At 42.1% G+C, this 19,199-nt stretch overlaps 1 protein-coding gene across 1 annotated transcript; it reads left to right on the forward strand.

The window, feature by feature from the left end:
- Nucleotides 1–9,784: 9,784 nt before the first annotated feature.
- LOC147009813 (chitin-binding domain protein cbd-1-like) lies at nucleotides 9,785–12,255 on the forward strand. The gene is made up of 3 exons (XM_085860976.1): nucleotides 9,785–9,935; nucleotides 10,056–10,077; nucleotides 11,251–12,255. Exons 1-3 carry the CDS (start codon nucleotides 9,873–9,875, stop codon nucleotides 11,577–11,579), a joined length of 414 nt encoding a protein of 137 aa, XP_085717102.1. The 5' UTR covers nucleotides 9,785–9,872; the 3' UTR covers nucleotides 11,580–12,255.
- The last annotated feature ends 6,944 nt before the right edge of the window (nucleotides 12,256–19,199 follow it).

Here is a 19,199-nt window from a genome sequence, read left to right on the forward strand (position 1 = left end):
ATAGAGTAGGTAAAATTGCAAGGCAACCAACCTGGCCGCAATGAGCAAGAAAGCAGACCATAAGACATCCAGCTCCTGTTATGACATGCCAATGGCACAGAGGGCCTTCGACTCAATGGCATCAGGAGAAGAAAGATGGGGAAGCAGCAGCCACAGCCCAAAGGGGAGCCATATTCTCTGACACTGGGGATGAAAACTTTGTACCCCATTTTAAGCTGAAGTGAGCAGAGGAAGTGCTCACACCTGTGTACTATTCTGAGGTGGTGGCCGGCTTTTGAGGTCAGCTTGGAGATACGATCTGTCCAAGACAGGTTATAGCTGATAGTGAGTCCCAGGAGCTCCAGAGAATATACCTCTGCTATAGACTGACCATATAAATAGGATTGGAGAGATTTTTGAGATAGGCCAGACAGACTCTCCTAACTAAAGCTAAGTAACAGATCAAATTTCTAACCCAAAGAGCCATGTATCAAATAAGCATCATGCATGTAGCTCAAGCTGAAAGCAATCAAACTCTGCTCGAGTTAAAGGTGTTAATGAAGGTATCACTAAAGCCAAGTCATGTGGTGGTGTACGTGTATAATGATCCTGGGCTTGCCTCTCAGAAGTTGCGGGTTCAAATCCTGCTGAAGGAAACAAGGAATTTATCGATTCCAGAAAATGAGCTGGTCTAGGAAAGTTACCGCAGGGTTAAAAAAAAAATAGAAACCCGACTGCCTCAAAAATGACAGACACAGAATGAAGATAATCTGCCTGCCTCACCAAGCTGGCGTTCCAGCTTCCTCGCAAGGAGATCTATCTCCATCTGTGTTGATGGTGCTCTCTCTGACCCCCACCACATTAAATTTGGTCTCTCAACGTTCTGTCATTTCCCCCTTTCTTACTTATTTTCATCAATGACCTCACAGATACTAATGACCCTGTCCATTGCTTTGCTGACAACTTTATCTTCAACTTGTCCACCAGTTATAAATCCAAGTACACCTCCTCCAAGTCTTTTGCTGCAGATCACCTCTCAACTGTTGCCTCCATCAGTTGTAATCTCAATATAATTCTCCAATGGGGCTGCAGCAACCTTGTCTCTTTTAATCAGTCCAAGACTCAGACCTTCCTTATATCCAGCAAGATCAACACAGCCACCCTTCCTCTTCTCATATGCAGCTCTCAACTCTGGCAGTCCTCTATTCAAATGCTTGGTGTCACCTTCTCGAGGAATCTCTCCTGGCATCCTCATATCCTTACTATTGCCAAACCTGCCTACAAGAAACTTTGTTTCCTCTTCAGAGCTCTCTTCAGCTTCTAACCCTCTGCAAATCCCAAATCAGAATGGTGATGGAATACTGCTTCCATGTCTGGGACGGTGCTCCTCCACCAGTCATCAGTATTCTGGATACCAATGCCAAGGCTGTCCAACTGATTAACAATCCTGCTTTGTCTAACTATCTCAAACCTTTGGCTCACCATTGAGCAGTATTTTCACTGTGCCACTTCTTCCACGACTACCACAGTGCTCTGTCAAACTATTTCTGTCCCTTCTCCTCTTCACTCCATTCGTAACACTCTTCTCGCTTCTACGCCCTTCATTTTCATTTCTTACCTCCATTCTGCTTTACCTCCCTTCATACAAATTGCCATGCCTCCTCAATTTTCCTCCAAATTGTCTCTCTCTCTGGAATAGCCTACACAGTAGAGTAGTCTCAACTTCTATCAACTTGCAGAAATTCAAGTCGCGAATCAATCATCTAGATCTCATTTAATTATTAAATTTTCAAATCTTCTTCCTTTGCTGTTGAACCCAAGGGGGCGGGGGGCTCTTGATTTTGGGCTTGACCTTTTCCCTGTGATGTTAATAAGAAGAAAAAGAAGGGAAAAAAAGTACATGCTTCATGGTAGACTGTTAACATTCTTGGGGGCAATTTTGTAAATGGATATATGAATTGTACGTAAGCCCGATGATGGACACAAGACCAATGAAAATGGCAGCCCATTCGCATTCCCCCTAAAGGAGCATATACTGTAAGTCACAGTATTTGCTGCCATTGTGTATTCTAAGGTGCCAGGTGGCACAATAAAAATTTTAAAAGTCCAAAGTACTCCTACTTCACATGATAAAGATAAACACCGAGTACAACTTAGTCATTGTGTCAAGCCATAAAATCTCAGGTGCGGATCATTTGATTATGGCTTTTGAAGAGCGAAAAATTTCTGAGTTGTGCTCGTTTTGTAATGCACTACTCTGATTGTCTTCCTGATTACTTTTGCCACTTTATTTCACCTTAATTAGCTATTTAGCTTCATTTTGTGCCATTTATTTACGACTAGCAAATACCACCCGTCGCTTCGCTGATGGGAATATTAAGGGGAGGGAGATTAAGAGGGGGAGAGAGAGGAGTGGGTGAGAGAGAGGAGTCGGGGAAAGTGACATGTTGTCAAAACTTTATCAGTCGATGTATTACCTACCTACCCATCCATCAGCAAAGCAATCAGCACGATTTACCAGCCAACTCCAAATGCCTTGCTATTAATTGAAAAGGAACACACCCTTGGGGTGTGTTTAGCTTGCAAGTGATTTGCTTGTGCTGCTATATTGTAAAAGGACCGCCCCAGGGGCGTGTTCGTTTTCAATTAATGCATCATCAGGCCATGCGAAGCTGGATCATGCCCAACAGGGACGAAACAAAATTTTCCCTGAAAACAAACCCTTCTTTCTATGATGCAGGAATTACTCAGAATCGACACCGATTCTGGTTCACCACTCGATTACTTTCGATTCATCGGTTGGAATTGAGTGCAGTACTTTGGAATCTATTCTGCCCACTGCTGTTGAGCACTCAAGCAAGCACTTCAATGAAACAGTTGATAAGGGACATCTAGCTGGGTCATACTAAACACCATCCGGAGAGTATCAAACAATGTGTGAATTGACCAAATGAACACTTCATTTTTTTTTTTTTTTTAGCAGTCGGAACTGCAAAGTTAAATTCTGGTTTAAATTTTGAAATTCGGTTCAGGTTAAGAGAATCTAGAGCTTTTGGCATTTCAGCTGGAATGTTAAAAAAAAAACGTCCAGAGAGTTGTGCGGGGATGGAGGGGGTGGAGGTTTGGGTGGAGGTGGAAAGGGGTTTGGCAGGAGGTAAGCGTGAGGTTGGAAGAAGGGAGATGTGTGGTGAAGCGTTAAATAATATTCATACTGTCTTATCAAAATGATTCTGCATTGAAAAACAGTGAAGATAGAAACAAAATAATGTCTGAAATACATTTTATACCGGTCATACCAAAAATATCACCCAGAGACAAACACCGCCCGGACATATCTGGAGACAAACACCGCCCATACATATCTGGGGACAAACACCGCCCGGACGTGTCTGGACACAAACACCACCCAGATGTGTCCGGAGACAAACACCACTCGAACACATCCGAAGACAAACACCGCCCAGACACATCCGGAAACAAACACTGCCTGGACACGTCCGGAGACAAACGCCGCCCGGACACATCTGGAGTCAAGCACTGCCTGGACATGTCTGGAGACAAACACTGCCTGGACACGTCCGGAGACAAACACCGCCCAGACACGTCCGGAGACAAACACCGCCCGGACACGTCCGGAGACAAACACTGCCCGGACACGTCCGGAGACAAACACCGCCCAGACACGTCCGGAGACAAACACTGCCCAGACACGTCCGGAGACAAACACTGCCTGGTCAGGTCAGGAGACAAACACTGCCAAGACACATCCAGAGACAAACACCATTGGTATACCTCTGGAGATAACCATTGTCCGGATATGTCTGGAGATAACCATTGTTCAGCGATAACCACCGTCCGGACATGTCCAGAGTATCAAATAATGTGTGAATACAACTCTCTGGACGTTTATAAGCATGACAGCTGAAATGCAGTAAGCTCTAGATTCTAGAATCTCTTAACCTGAGCCGAATTTCAAAATTTTAAATGCAGAATTGATGTGAGCAGCAGCTCTGACTGCTAAAATTAAGAAAAAACGTGTTTATTTGTTCAAGTCACACACATTGTTTGAAACTCCGGTCATCTCCGGAGAGTGTTTAATATGACCACGCTTGCTTGGTAAGCGATTAGTGATCGGAAATGTGCAGAAACTAAATAAAACACTCGGAGACACCCAGAGTGTCAAACAATGTCCGAATTGGGCAAATAAACACTTTTTTTTAGCACTCGGAACTGCTGTTAAGGTCAGTTCCACAGTTTCAATTTCGAAATTCAGCTCGGGTTAAGAGATTCTCGAGCTTATCGCATAAACGGAAATGACATAAAGGCACGGACACTGGGGTCTCTGGGCGTTTATAAACATTGCAATGCATTCAGCGATTTTTAGGAATGAAGATGTGGCATTCGATGATATGAGTGAGGAAAGTGCAAAAAAAAATTGATCAATTTATCGTTAAGAAACCATTGCACCCTGTTCCAAGTTAAGGAATGGTTGAGCGGGCCAAAAACAAAATGGTGAATTAAGACCCCCAGCGAAATGACAGAGGGCTGATAAAAGGGCAGACCAAGGATGAAGCCTTGATAAAGGATAATTAAATAAGGCTGCAAATTATCATTAAAAGGGATGTTTTCATTAACATAAACACCCAATTTTCACTCCAGCACTTCCATGACGTTTTCTTCATAAGCAAACAAAGTTTCAGGATGCTAGGTTTTATGGTTTTGGAGTTATGGAGGAGACACACACACACACACACACACATTTATTATTATAGATGTGTGGCAACGCATGCAGCAGGTGTTCCACAGATGTTGATAAAGAGGGTTAAACATGTTATCCTATGAGAGGTTAAACAACAAACTTTCTCACGTGAAAGTTTTCATCTTGGGGTAGATTTGAAAAATTCTGTCACCTGGAATTTTTTTACCCACGACGAGGCCATTTGGCCCATCTCACCCACCCAAGCGTTTCCACCCGTCCAGGCTTTTTTTAACCCGCATTTGGGAGGCACCTCTGCTTGCCTGTCATGCTGTCATTGGCTGCCCTTGAGGAATAGTTACCCCCACCTTCCCGTAGCATCATGGTCCTCAATGGGCAGTCCTCATGCGAGCCACATGGATAAACCTCCTTCTCATCCTTTCCGTACCATGTGGCTTTCGGTCTGGCTCCACATGGATGTCCCTGCCCCTTACCTGTCAACTCTCTCGCATTTGGCGTGAGACTCATGCTTTTTCAACTCAGTTCACGCTCTCAATCCCAAAGACTGAAATATGACGTTACAAAAAAATTTTTAAGAAACGATATTTCTTTTTAAGAAAGTCAAAACAGCTGCTTTTCCAACCAATGAAAAACGCTGTCACTGTTCCATACAGTTCAGCACGAGCAATTTTGCTGTCATTCTTGCGAGCAAGCATGGATGAAAGCGGATCTGAATCTGATGGTCCTTCAACATCAAAACAACCAAAGATTACGAAGTATGATGAAAACACTTAAAATTGTTTTTCATTCCAGACTGGAAATACTTAATTTTACTGTCAAAATATGTCTTGAAGTCCATATATTTGAATATAAGTTTGGAATACCGAGTGACCATTATTAATTTGAGGAGTTCAATCTAATTGTGAATCTTTTTTTCTTCCTTCTCCTTTGGTGCTATAATGAAATTTCTAACCACCAGAGCCCCCCACCAGGGCGTGGTCCACGACCTGAACCCCAGTTACGAAATATTCTCACTCCTTCAAGCAGGTTTGGGTAGTTTTGACATGACTCGCGGGACTCGAATCTCGGGTAACTCGGGTAACCAGAACAGACTGTGGCCATTGCAATATATTACTCTGCCTTTTATAAAAATAAGTCAAAGTTAAGTTTCATCCATTCTCATAGAACCAACTACTTCTTTTATCCATCCATTAGATCCGTCAGGACCATACTCTGTACAGAGCATCAGTGATACCAAAGCAGTCTCCTGGGCTATTGGGCAGAATCCTGGACAGGTCACCCCTCCAACACAGGATACCCAAATGGCTCAATCATCCCAGCAAGCTGGTACTCATTTTGCTCACCTCAGATGGATGACAGGCTGAATCAACCCCACCAGGTATTAATTCAACAGCCAGGCAGGATTTGAACTCGGGACCCGAGGATCCCAAGCCCACCACACTAACTATTAAGCGAATACCAGGCACACTTCTTTAGTGGTCCCAAATATTCCCATATTGTTATGGGGTCAGCCAGGGAATGTTTTCAGCCTGAGACTCACTCACCGGCTTGACTGCATGCTTGATGTTTGACTAGAGCTGATTAGGCCATTCATTTGTAATTTGTTGTGGTTATGAAAATGGACCCGGGGTGAAGCATTCAACATCGAAAGGGATTCCCTCGTTAGATATCTCATGAGTAAATGTGCTTAGTCAGGCACCTTCCCCTCGTATTGGAAACAGGGAAAATGCATTGTGAGTGTTGGCATGTTCCATCCCCATTGTGATTCCTCACTTTCTTGAGATTCCCCCATCCATCCATTCATCCATTCATCGATCCCTCCCATTCCCCCACCCTTCCCAGACCTTTCGAACCCTGTAAACCTGTTCGTCATTTAGTCCATTTCAAATACCTCCGATCCCCAACCCCTTCAAATCCCTTTTTCCAATCCCCCCACCCCACAGCTACCCACAATGCAAACCATACCGACACCACAATCAAAGCAGATATTATTACTGCGTAACCTATACGTACAATGCGCTCCGTAACCTCCAATGCGCCATGGCGTAACCTACAATGCCGTGGCCTAACCTACAGTAGAGGAGAGCTGCATGGTCAAGGGCAAACTACATGGCGGACACGCGCTGCCAGTAGGGGGGAAATCCTGGTGTTGGCTTAATAGTTAAGATAGTTGGCTTGAGATCCTTGGTTCTTGAGTTCAAGCCCCTGTCGAACTGTTGAATTAACACCAGGTGGGTCGACTCAGCCTCTCATCCTTCTGAAGTCGGCAAAATGAGTACCAACTTACTGGTGAGGGGGGCATTGCATCAGTGGCACAGCTGCACCCCCAGAAAACTATGCAGCCAAGCAGCCACAGGCTGCATATGAATTTTAAAAGTCGTGGGAAACCTGCAGGGCCACGTGGAGAACCATGATGTGGATGCGGTACGGTGACTGGATGAGGCTGCGCGGTCAACATCGGTGCACGCGCACCAATGGGTGGCCATGCGGCAGGGTCAAAGTGTGCTAAAATGTCCTCTACTCCCTGAAGACACATCCTGTCTGAGTGCCAATACAAGCCAGTGCCTGCTAGGTTTGGTGACTGTTTGACGCACCCAGGAGCTTGCACAGGACGAGATCCTAACCTGCTTGCCTGTCTGTGTGAGTGATGAGTCACAGTTACTAAGAGTTATGATGTAAAACAGCCTGTCCGAGTTGTGCTGAGGGAGAAACCAAGTGGAAAGGATCAAAGGTTCTCAAGGGCGGACGACAGGCATGCGATCGCAGGGTGCGCAGCGGCTCCACACTGACAAACATGATCTGTTCCCTCTGTCTCTAAATCCCCTTAATTTGTCGACTTGAGCCACACAAAAGACCGAGCAACGATCTACCGCCTGACCCATCTGGGCAAGGTACTCATCCGCTCCTCACACCTTCTCTCTCTCTCTCTCTCTCTCTCTCTCTCTCTCTCTCTCTCTCTCTCTCTCTCTCTCTCTCTCTCTCTCTCTCTCTCTCTCTCTCTCTCTCTCTCTCTCTCTCTCTCTCTCTCTCTCTCTCTCTCTCTCTCTCTCACTACCATCCTGGTATGATTATGAGGCATGCCTGTCCATGATTATGAGGCATGCCTGTCCATGATTATGAGGCATGCCTGTCCATGCCAGGGGTAAGCTTTTCTTGTGTCTCTGATTTCTGCACATGCCCCCCAGAATCCAGCACATTAATTATAATTTAAATACGTGTCTCATGAACCATTGGTAAAAACGTTCAAACCTGCTTGATTGTCTCTTTTTCTTCATTGGTTCGGCATCGTATGTATGTAACAAATAGACTGGAAGTTGTGCCCCACTGATTTGCTTTGCGAGATAGCCAATTCCCTCACCTATGGTTTTGCTCAGCAAATACCTAATAAGTACACGAGGTGGGACATTGAGAGCACAGTCCTCAGTGGAGGTAATGAGATCACCAGGTAAGGTAATGTGATGCTGGGTGTGGGTACCCTGTTAGATCTAGTTGCACCAACTGGTGCCAGTGGCTGCTTAGCAATCCGTCAGGCCTCAGAACTATCCATTGCATGTCAGCTTCAGGTTCGGAGGTCGGGGAAGCTGATCCGAGAAACCCCTTCGTGAAGCACACCTGTCGACCCCAAACCCATAACAATATTCCTCTGCCTTTTATAAATAAAAATCAAATTTAAGATTCATCTATTCTCATAGAACTGACTACTTCTTTAACTTATCTTTCAAGTTCCAGTCTTCCAGTATTTTGTGCATAGCACTGGCAAGGTGTTCATGGTCATGTGGTGGGGGCAATTCAGCGTTCTCAAGTGTGAAATTTCCATATTATTTTGGGGTCAGCCAGGGAATGTTTTCGTCCTTCGACTTTCACGAACCGGCTAGCCTGGATGCCTGATGTTTGACTGGAACTGATTGGGACATCGATATGAAATTTGCTCAGGGTTATGGAAATAACTTACCTACACTGCATGAAATACACTGTTAGAGCTTTAACGTTCACCAACTAATACGATGGCAGACTGAACACCCCTGTTAATGTCCGTCCATGGGATGGCGCACTTTGTCATGCAACGCCATGCCTGTGAAGCACAAATCCGACAGATAATAGTCGTGTTGGAAATAAAATCCAAGCTGGAGAGCTCAAAGGCACTACATCTGTACTATACTGTTTGATGTCCATCCTTATATAATGTGAAAGACTATTTAGCTCTGCAGCATCAGAGTTCCAAATGAGCATGTGACCATAAACGTGATGGGATCACCATTGACAAGTGGGAAAAAGTATGTCCTGGTATTCATTGCAAGAACGTCTGCCATCCCAATATGAGAAAACCATAATCTATGTGGTTGATGACCATATCAGAGCAAGTGGACAAGACATCTTCATGTGTCTCTTCTGAGATAGACAAGGCTGCCACCCTGCTGAGCAGCACTAAAGGAAACTTGACCGAACCACATGCACTTATACATATTCAAAAAGTACACCAACCCTAAAAGACGATACAAATACAAACGGTGGTTGAGGCTTTAAACTAATTATGCAACAATAGTGAGTCAATCACACTCCCAGAATTGAGACGTTAAGAAATCCCATATATCCCTAACCCAAAATTAACTGGAGTCGTAAAAAGTAATAACTATGAGGTTGGGAAAAGTTTTGTCACACTTCCAGGCAAACAAGCAAATTGTTGGTATGACTGAAGAAAAGGCAATAAAATATGAAAATATCTTCACATTGTATGTCATTTCAACACCTAGTATGTCCACACCCATTACGTCCGCACCCAACATCCACACCCACTATTTATTCTTCTGACAAACCTTTTGCAATCTTATCTTTATTTCTCACCTTGACACTGAAAGAAGTTCAGAAGAAATCAGGTAAACACTGCAGTCAAGACGGAAACATCAGAAGATCCTTGACCATAAATACCATATAAAAGTAACTTGCTTTGCAATTGCAGGGCAGAAATAAAAACTTATGATGGCAGATATTGAAATCCCTTTGGTTTATGATCATGTCAGCTTTGGTGATAAAACGAAATAAATAAATGTGAATTTTATAGCTTCACGATTACGTTCAAGAAGTGTTAGAGCCATGGGTATATAAGGCAGCCACAAAGCCAGACAACAAGCAGACTTAGGACGAAGCACACCGAGGTCGATTCAAGCACAAACTAATCATGGGCCAGATCTACATGCTTGCGGTCTTCCTCGTCTTCTCTTCTCTGCTTCTCATGCAACAGGTAATACAGTACATACAACTCGTGTTGCACACCACTGCAGACACGCATGATGCCCGTGACGTCATATTGCTCTGAGATACTCTCATGAGATGACAGAATACCCGTTGTTTCTCTTTCCAGGTTGCTGTTGGTGAAAGATCTGGTAAGGTTATTGATTTATTTTCATTCTGGTAATCATTCTTCAGTTGATGATGCTGTTCATTAAATGTCAACTTGTTCCGGTTGAAATTATTAACTGGTTACGAAACAACGCGTGGAATATTTCGACATTTGACATGAACTTTTGTATATAACCAATATAGACAGGCAACCATCGCCGTTTCCGGTGCAGAAAGTCGTCTCAAAATTGCAATCGATTTTATGTTTTCATCGACAATAAATTAAGTAATTTGGAGCTGTTCCACCATCGTTGGTATCACACTTATCACCATTTCGAATGTTCAGCACATGCATCGAAGTGAGCAAAACGGCTGTAAAGGCAAGATTTCCCCCAAAAAAAACAATTAATCTAATACATCTGTTAACATTAGAAACAAATTTCAGGCCAAATTTGAACCACCACCTCCCAGACTCAGAGCAGACGCTCAAACAATTATGCCACCAAGTCCACTTGGACTTCAGTGGCCTCCAAGTCGACCATTGAAGTCAAAGTACGATCCGTGTAGTTTATTTTAATTAAAACACCCCTTTTGAAGATAATTAATGTATTTATTTAATTATATCATTTATCAGGTGCATCCTCGGTCACGTTGCTCTCTCTGGGGTCTTAAGACGTATCCTGGGTTACCTCGCTGGGGTCTGAAGCTGCCATGTTTTTTGGCCTGCTCAACCATGCTTTGACTTGGAACAGGCCACACCGATTTCTTGACGATAAATATTGTTTTTTCACTCTCCTTACTCATGTTATCGATACCTACCAATCGCTGGATGAATTGCAATGCTTACAAACACCAAAGAACACCAGCATTCGTGGCTTTACTTCATTTCCACACATGCCGTAACCTCAATAATCTTTTAAACTAAGCCGAATTACAAAATTTCTGCTCCAGAATTGAACTTAGCAGCAGTTCCAACTGCTACAAAAATAAAGTGTTTATTTGTATAATTTGGACATTTCTTGGACTTTTCCAGTTGCATGGGTTTATCGACAGGAATTGGTAATCGCTTGCCAAGCCATGTGTTGCATTGGAGTGCTTGCTTGAGTGCTTAAGCCACTTGCTGAGCACCCAACAGTCGAAAACGGTACAGCTAGTGCCTAGATTGGGATGTACAAGGTAGAGTTGCATACCATTGCTGTTTTTTTTCCCCTTCACAGATACCTTTGACTGCACAAAAAGAAAGGATGGTTTTTACACCGATCCACAGGACAATCATTATTTCTGGAGGTGTGTTGGCGGCAACTCATTTAACTTCACCTGCCCAGACAACCTTGTGTTCAATGAAGCAATTGACCGGTGCGACTGGGACACGAAGACGGGATTCTGCAAAGATAAAGAGAATGGAAATTATGTATATCCCGATGACCACCACAAATATTATGCCTGCTTTGAACACAGCACACACGTAATGTCATGTCCAGGTAATCTTGTGTACAACCCATTGAACGACCAGTGTGACTGGGATACGAATAAAGCCCATGCTTAATATGACCAGCAGAGCTAGGGTCCCATTGTGGAACACAATTTCTTGTTCAAATCAGAGAAGTATACCCAAATGCGTTTGAAACAAAAAAAAAACATCAGTTGATATGAATCCTTTTTATTATAGGGTTTCAATATCTTTGTGATCTATAAGGAAAATAATTAAACAAGTGCATTAAATTTATTTTGTGGATGATGATCACCTCTCCTGCAAATGATGAAATCATGTCCATACAAATCCCCAAGACATCTTAATGAGCAATAAATAAATAAGGATTGCAGTTGTTAAGAAACTGCAAACAAGTTCACGTCTCTTCCGTTTCTTCCCAAATCGTTGCCATGATACACGGAAGATCAGGAAAGGTCTCTGAATGAGACAATCACAATGGTCCAAGATACCCAAATTGAGTAATACTTGTTGGCTTTCGATGATATAACTGGTTGATCAAATTGCTTTGCTTTATACCATTAAATATGTCGGTGACGGTAATAGGATGGCCGAGTCTCTGTGGAGGATCTGGATGATGTTAAAAGGGTAGTTTGCTTGCATTGTGTCGTCTCGAGTTATCAAATGATAACTTATCTTCTGTTCAGTTAAAAGGGGCAATGTTCTGTTCGTTGCTTTTTTTGTGTTTATTTTTCTTGCTGTGATGGGAAAAAATAAAATCGCTGCTGCATTACATTCTGAGTTGTGTTCATCTCTACGAAAGTTACCAAAAATACAGTGGCAACAAGGTACAGCTAGCAAGTGTGGGTCAACATTATTTGGGTCTTGTTGCTTTTTTGTTGCAAAATTATATATATATATATATATATATATATATATATATATATATATATATATATATATATATATATATATATATATATATATATATATCCACCCAAATAATAACACTGACTCCATGATACAATGTTGACGTCATGTGCATAAATTATACCAACACATCACCTCCAAACTTGGAGACATCCATATGGTACTCAAGCCTTTGCATGCTGAGATTAAAGCCGATGGTCACGAATTGACGAAAGCAGAGATGTCGATCTGGATTCTCCCTTGTTGAGGGCTCATCAGGACAACTTATTGCTGATAATTTACTCGTGACCATGTAAGGCTCATCAACATAACTGAATCGACTCCCCCCCCCCCCGCCTAACTTGATGAGGCAGCAGGGCACAGAGCGAGTCCCATCAAAGCGCTTGCTCCATGACCTACCAGCAGCAAGTGTCGCCTGCTATGTGAGCACATCGTCTCTGCCTTGCTGACCACCAGGCAAGAGGTTTGCAGTCAGGAACAGTAAATCCAACCAAAGAAGCACACTGACTCTATGACACAACACTGACGTCATATAGACAAATTATACCAACACATATGGATATGTGATGGGACTCGATTTGTGCCCTGCTGCCTCGTCAAGTTAGGGGATTCCATTGGTACATTCATGAGCCTCATATGGTCACGAATAAACCATCAGCAGTATGTTGCCCTGATGAGCCCATAACAAAGTCGAAATCTCGATCGACATCTCTGCTTTCGGCTGTTCGTGACCATCGGCTTTCATCTCAGTTGGCAAAGGCTTGAGTACCATATGGATGCCTCCTAGTTTGGATGTGATGATGTGTTGGTATAATTTGTGCACATGATGTCAGTGTTGTGTCATGACGTCAGGGTCAGTGTTAAAGGAGCCATAAATAGGGATTACAGTCGTTCAGAAATTCTAAATGAACATTGTTAAAAGGATTTACAAAGTAAATTCCAGTATTGTACGACGTCTTTGTAACCTGTTTGTAATTACATGGTGCACATACTTATCAACCACCATATTGGACTCGATCATTTGAACTTCACCTTTTGGAAAATAAAGCCACTTGCCTTACCGTGACTGCAAACAAGTTCACGTCTCGTATGTTTCTTGTCAAATCGTTGCCATGATACACCGAGGGTCAAGAAAGGTCTCGGAATAAGACAATCACAATGGTCCAAGATGCACGGATTGAGTAATACTTATTGGCTTTCGATGATATAACCGGACGATCAAATTGCTTTGCTTTATACCATTAAATATGTCGGTGATGGTAATGGGATGGCCTAATATCTACCCAGTGCTGGCAGGGTCTGGATAATGTTTAAAGAGGAGTTGGCTTGTATCCCATAGTCTCCAGTTATCAGTGAGATCAAATGATAACCTCTCGTTTGTTCAGTTACGGGGAAATGTTCTGTTAGTTGGTTTTGTGTGTTTAGTTTTTTTTTTGCTGTAATCGATATTAATAAAAGTGTGTGTGTGTGTGTGTGTGTGTGTGTGTGTGTGTGTGTGTGTGTGTGTGTGTGTGTGTGTGTGTGTGTGTGTGTGTGTGTGTGTGTGTGTCCTCCATAACTCCAAAACCATGAAACCTATAGCAGCCCGAAACTTTGCATGTATAGTTTCAGGCTGAAGGGAACGCCAAAGAAGTACAATGGTGAAAATTGGGTGTTTGCACTAATTAAAACACACCTTTTGAAGATAATTAATGGCCTTATTTGATTATATCCTTTATCAGTTGCATCCTCGGACACTTCGCCCTCACTGGGGAATTCATCATTTTGTTCGGCCTGCTCAACATTGCCTTGAGTTGGAACAGGCCGCATTGGTTTATTAACGATAAAGCACTCAAAATGTTTTGTTTCACTTTCCTCGTTCATATCATCGAATGCCTCATCTACAAACCAATGAATCGCTGCATATATCACTTTTGTAAGTGTTATAGTGTTTACATTAGGAGCCTGGAGTGATTTCATGCATTGTATGATGCGATTTTCCACGATCTCCTCTCACAGACTAATTCAAGTATATCATCGAAATATGATTTGAGTTTGGAGAATCAGATCATGTGGACTAAATAACTCAAAATGTGGAGTGAAATCAGCTGAAAATGTTAAGAAATCGGCGATGTTTAACTTTTTGCCATTACCAATCACGTTGCCATCGCTTGCCAAGCGATAGCAACGTGATTGGTATGGCTGGCTTGGTTGGCTTCCCAAGCCAGCCATTCCTCAACCATTTAATTGTAGTGCTTGCTTGAGTGTTTAAGCCACTTGACGAGTGCCCGACTGTCGATAGCGGTGCAGTACGTGTCCCGATCAGGCTGTACAGTCGGCGGTTGGTATACAAGGTAAAGGTACGTATGGGTAGATTTGGATATGCAAAGTGACTCTTTGTGGATGTGTGTGAATGGCTGGTTATGGTCGCCATGGTAGCAAAGTTTCAGCCCGTATCTTGTGGTGGAGATTGTAACTTTTAACCTCAACAGCGTATGAGTGATCATGTTTTCTTTTGTCCTCGTGACTGTTTCTGAAGCAACTGGTTATTTTTGACTCGGTGTGCTTTTTAAAGGTTATATGGTTTCTCTTTGTGGGTTTCAAAGCAAAATTCATTTGATAACACCCGATTTCTGAGCCATTTGCTGTTTCTGAGCCACACAAAACAGGTGTTTTCTAAGTGACAGAGCCAAAATATTTTCCACCCGTCACACGCGGCTGTGTATAAAGATTAATGTTTAAGCACATCTCCCAGAAACGTCAACAATGCAACGTTGGTTTTTTTTTTAATTTGTTTACTGAAATTCCTCCAAAACAAGGGTGAAAACTACACAAGGTTTTTGGGTTTTGTATAGTAGGTACTGTAGTCGGTAATCACACTGACTCCAATCAACCGATTAGCGAAAATTGCCAATATCGGCCAAGCACTGATTACATATATATATATATATATATATATATATATATATATATATATATATATATATATATATATATATATATAATTATTGTGTGTATGTGCATTATGTTGTTCATAAAGCATAACATTTTCTCTCTGCAAGCATCCCTCCCCCCACCTCTCTCTGTCTCTGTCTCTGTCTCTGGATGTATCCGGACAGTGTTTGTCTTCAAATGTGTCCAGATGGTGTTTGTGTCTGGGAGGTGTTTGTCTCTGGACATGTCTGGGCGAGGTTTATGTCCCGACAGGAGTTGTCTCTGGACATGTCCAGACAGTATTTGTCTCCAGACAGCTTGGCTTTGGATGCATCCGGTGGATTTTGTCTCCAGACGTGTCCAGGCGTCTCTTGTCTATGGGCGGTATTAATCATATGTCGGATAGAAAATGGATTTCAGACATTATTTTTTAACCATCTTCACTGATTTTCGATGCAAAATCATTTTGATGAGACGGTATGAATCGTAATTCATGCTCCCCCGCACGTCTGCCTTCCCTTCCTCTCACCTCAAACTGTCTTGCCTCCCCCCACCTTCCTCTCTCCTTTCCCCTCTGCCTCTTCACTCTCCCCCCTCTCTCTCCCACACCCCTCTCTCCCTCTTCCCCTCTATTTTTCTCACCCACCACATCTTTTTAGCATTCTCATCAGTGAAGCGACAGTGGTATTTGTCAGTATCTCATAAATAAGACTAATTGGATGTCTGTTTGTCTGTTTTTCACGTTTTTTGCAAGGATCTCTGGACCGACAACCACCAAATTTGGCACACAGACCAAGTCCAACCCGGGGGTTGTCCTTAATGTATTTTCATCCACAACCTCAGCCTTTAAAGACCTCGAAGAACCATAAAACCTTTTTTTTACATGTTTGAGAGAAGACTATCTGCATGCTTGGGAGTTAAGACCCCGAAGATGCAAAGACCCATAAGACCCTCAAGACCATTGAATTCCCCAAACACAATTGAGACTCTTTAAAACCCCGAATACCCAAAAGACCCTTTGGATCCCAAAAATGGTTAAGATCCCGAAGACTCTTGAAGATCCCGAACATCCTTTGAGACCCTTAAGTCTTTCAAAGACCTTTAAGACCCCTCAGAGGCAGAAGATCTCAAAGACCCTTAAGAACTGTAAGACCCTTTAAGACCTCAAAGACTCTTAAGACTTCAAGACCCTTAAGACCCCTTTACCCACTGGTGTTTTCTTAAGACCCCTTTACCCACCAGTGTTCTGGTTCTCCTGCTTCCTACAGTTCCCCCCCACCCCCCAACCACCCCACCTGCCCCATTCTCAGCCCTGCCCACTCTCCTGCCTCTTCCACGTCTCAATACCCTCCCCCACCCAGGCAAATCCAGGTAATCCTGCTAGTAGGCCATAATATCAGTGGCTACAATAACAGAGTGTTCAGTTAATGATGGTATTTTTGTTCACAACGAGAACACGAGGTGAGACGATGCACTTTACCAAGTTCCATTGTGTTAAAGCATTTTTATACCAAGTTTATATCATCTATTCCGATTCTGTTCCAGCTGTTGCCAGGCTGTTCAAACTAATTTCAGTTATATGGCGAGAAATAAAAACAACACTCGATAAGTGACGATGATATGAATAAACAACACAAGGACAACAAACAAAGTTTATTGTGTCAGTGTGTATCGCAAGGTCAGGACAGGCAATGAGAACCCGTCACATTTCCCAGATAGTCTCGTCAAAAAAAATGAGATATATGTAGCTAAGTAACATGGTCGAGGCATTTTTGAGGAAAAGTTGGAAACTAGTTTATTTTTCCTAATTTGGGTGTGCTGAATTCCAATTTGCTGTCTGCCAAGCTGTATCTTGACCGCTTGACCCTCAAAATGACGTAATAAGCCATGCTCCATTTTTGCCGAATGCGAAATAGAATTCACCTTAAAAATGGCATCAAAACTATCATGTGTGGTATTAAATTAATGCTAATGACATGTGCATTGCATTCATACTGTCAATGAATTAGTTTTGTATGATCTTTGGTCAATGAAATGTCAAAAGGTCATGATTTGTGTGAAATATACAATCAAAATTATATATACATTTATGGTCCTGTAATGAAAAGGAGAGGAAAGTAAACTTCTACTTTAATTTAAAGTTGGTCAGGTTTTGATTTAAAAAAAAAGGATTAATATTCATTTAATGTTGTTTGTAAGTTTGACCCATGTTGGTGTCTGAAAAAATATATAGCTTCTCTCGAGGACGCTAAGTCATCATATTGTGGCTTCAGGCTGTCTCTACTGCACACATCAGCACTTGAAATTGGACAAAAGTTACTCCATTGTTACGTCAACAACCTTGTCAATTATACTCTATTCTGGTAAGTTTTTTAATATTTTGAGCACCAGTGTGATATTTTGTATGTAACAAGGCATCTGTGAATGTAATTATTTACATGATATTTCATGAATTTGAGTCCTTCCCTTGTATCACATAATAAAATAACAGTTGCACCAAACACCGCACTACGTTGAGATTTGTTGTGGTGTGTTCATAATTAACGACTAAATATAATACCCAAATAATTATATCAGAGTGTATAATAATTTAACAAATAGTAGCTCGAGGATACAAGATAGACTGGTTATGTCAAATTTTTAAAGTACAGAAGGCCTTAAAAAACAAATGTGATGACATTTTTAATATCAGTTGTAATGGTTACGTCAAATTAAAAACTACAGAAGGCCTTATAAAACAAATGTGATGACATTTTTAATATCAGTTGTAATGGTTACGTCAAATTAAAAAAAGTACAGAAGGCCTTATAAAACAAATGTGATGACATTTTTAATATCAGTTGTAATGGTTACGTCAAATTTTTAAAGTACGGAAGGCCTTAAGAGACAAATCTCACGACACTTTAAATACCGGTCGTAATGGTTATGTCAACTTACAAATGTATAGAAGGCCTTATAAAACAATTCTCACAACATTTTAAACAACAAATATTAGAAACATTCTCAAACATGTTCAATTATTACATTTTCATGGTTATCAAGAGCATGTGACCTGCCCTTGCTAAGCCTCAAAAGAGAACGTCCAACTGAACTTACCCAACGCATCTTTTGCCAAGAAGATGCAAGCGAAAAACTACTTGCCGCCAAAGAACAAGGACTTTCTACTTTGAATAAATGTGTATGCCAAAGACAGAAACTTAGAGACCCCAAAAACAGAGCAGCCACAGATAGAATTGTTTCCGTGTTAACCTCAGAGCAAACACATTTGCTCATACGGCATAAATCATGCTACTCGAGCTGCACAAGCAAAGAAAGGATCTCTTGACTAAAGAAATCAGAGCAAGGGCTATCTGACCATGAAAAATCGAGTCATCCAAGCACCAGTGCAGCAGAACTACTGACCCCACCAGCCTCCAGACTAAGAAGCTCATCATCTCCAATGAATTGGGAGACATGCATGTTTTGCCAGAATGTTGTAGCCAATACAAAGTCGTCATCAGTGACTACAATGAAGATGAGCCAAAGGATCCTTGAAGCTGAAAAGTTTGACCAATGTCTACATGTAACGACGGCTGGAGTAAGTGACTTGATAGCATCTGAAGGCAAATATCACCCGAACTGCTACAAAAAGTTCATCAAAATTACCTCCAATACAAAAGGAAATATCCCAGCAAACAGATTTGGCGATGTAGTGGTTAATTGATGAATTGAAACCAGCAGCTGACAAATCGCACGTTGTAGAAATATCAGAAGTATGGAACAGATTCCGTCTTCTTTCAGAGAAAGCAGGGCTAGAAGTCCCTCAAAGCTTCATAAGCAGGAGAGCTTCATTCCAAGAGAAACTGGAACCACATACGAGTGATATCTATGAGTTCATGTTGATGAGCAACAAAC

The sequence above is a fragment of the Eptatretus burgeri genome, chromosome 17, assembly GCF_056783735.1.
Source record: "Eptatretus burgeri isolate ZD-2024b chromosome 17, Ebu_testis_v1, whole genome shotgun sequence".
In the NCBI taxonomy this organism is placed as follows: domain Eukaryota; kingdom Metazoa; phylum Chordata; class Myxini; order Myxiniformes; family Myxinidae; genus Eptatretus; species Eptatretus burgeri.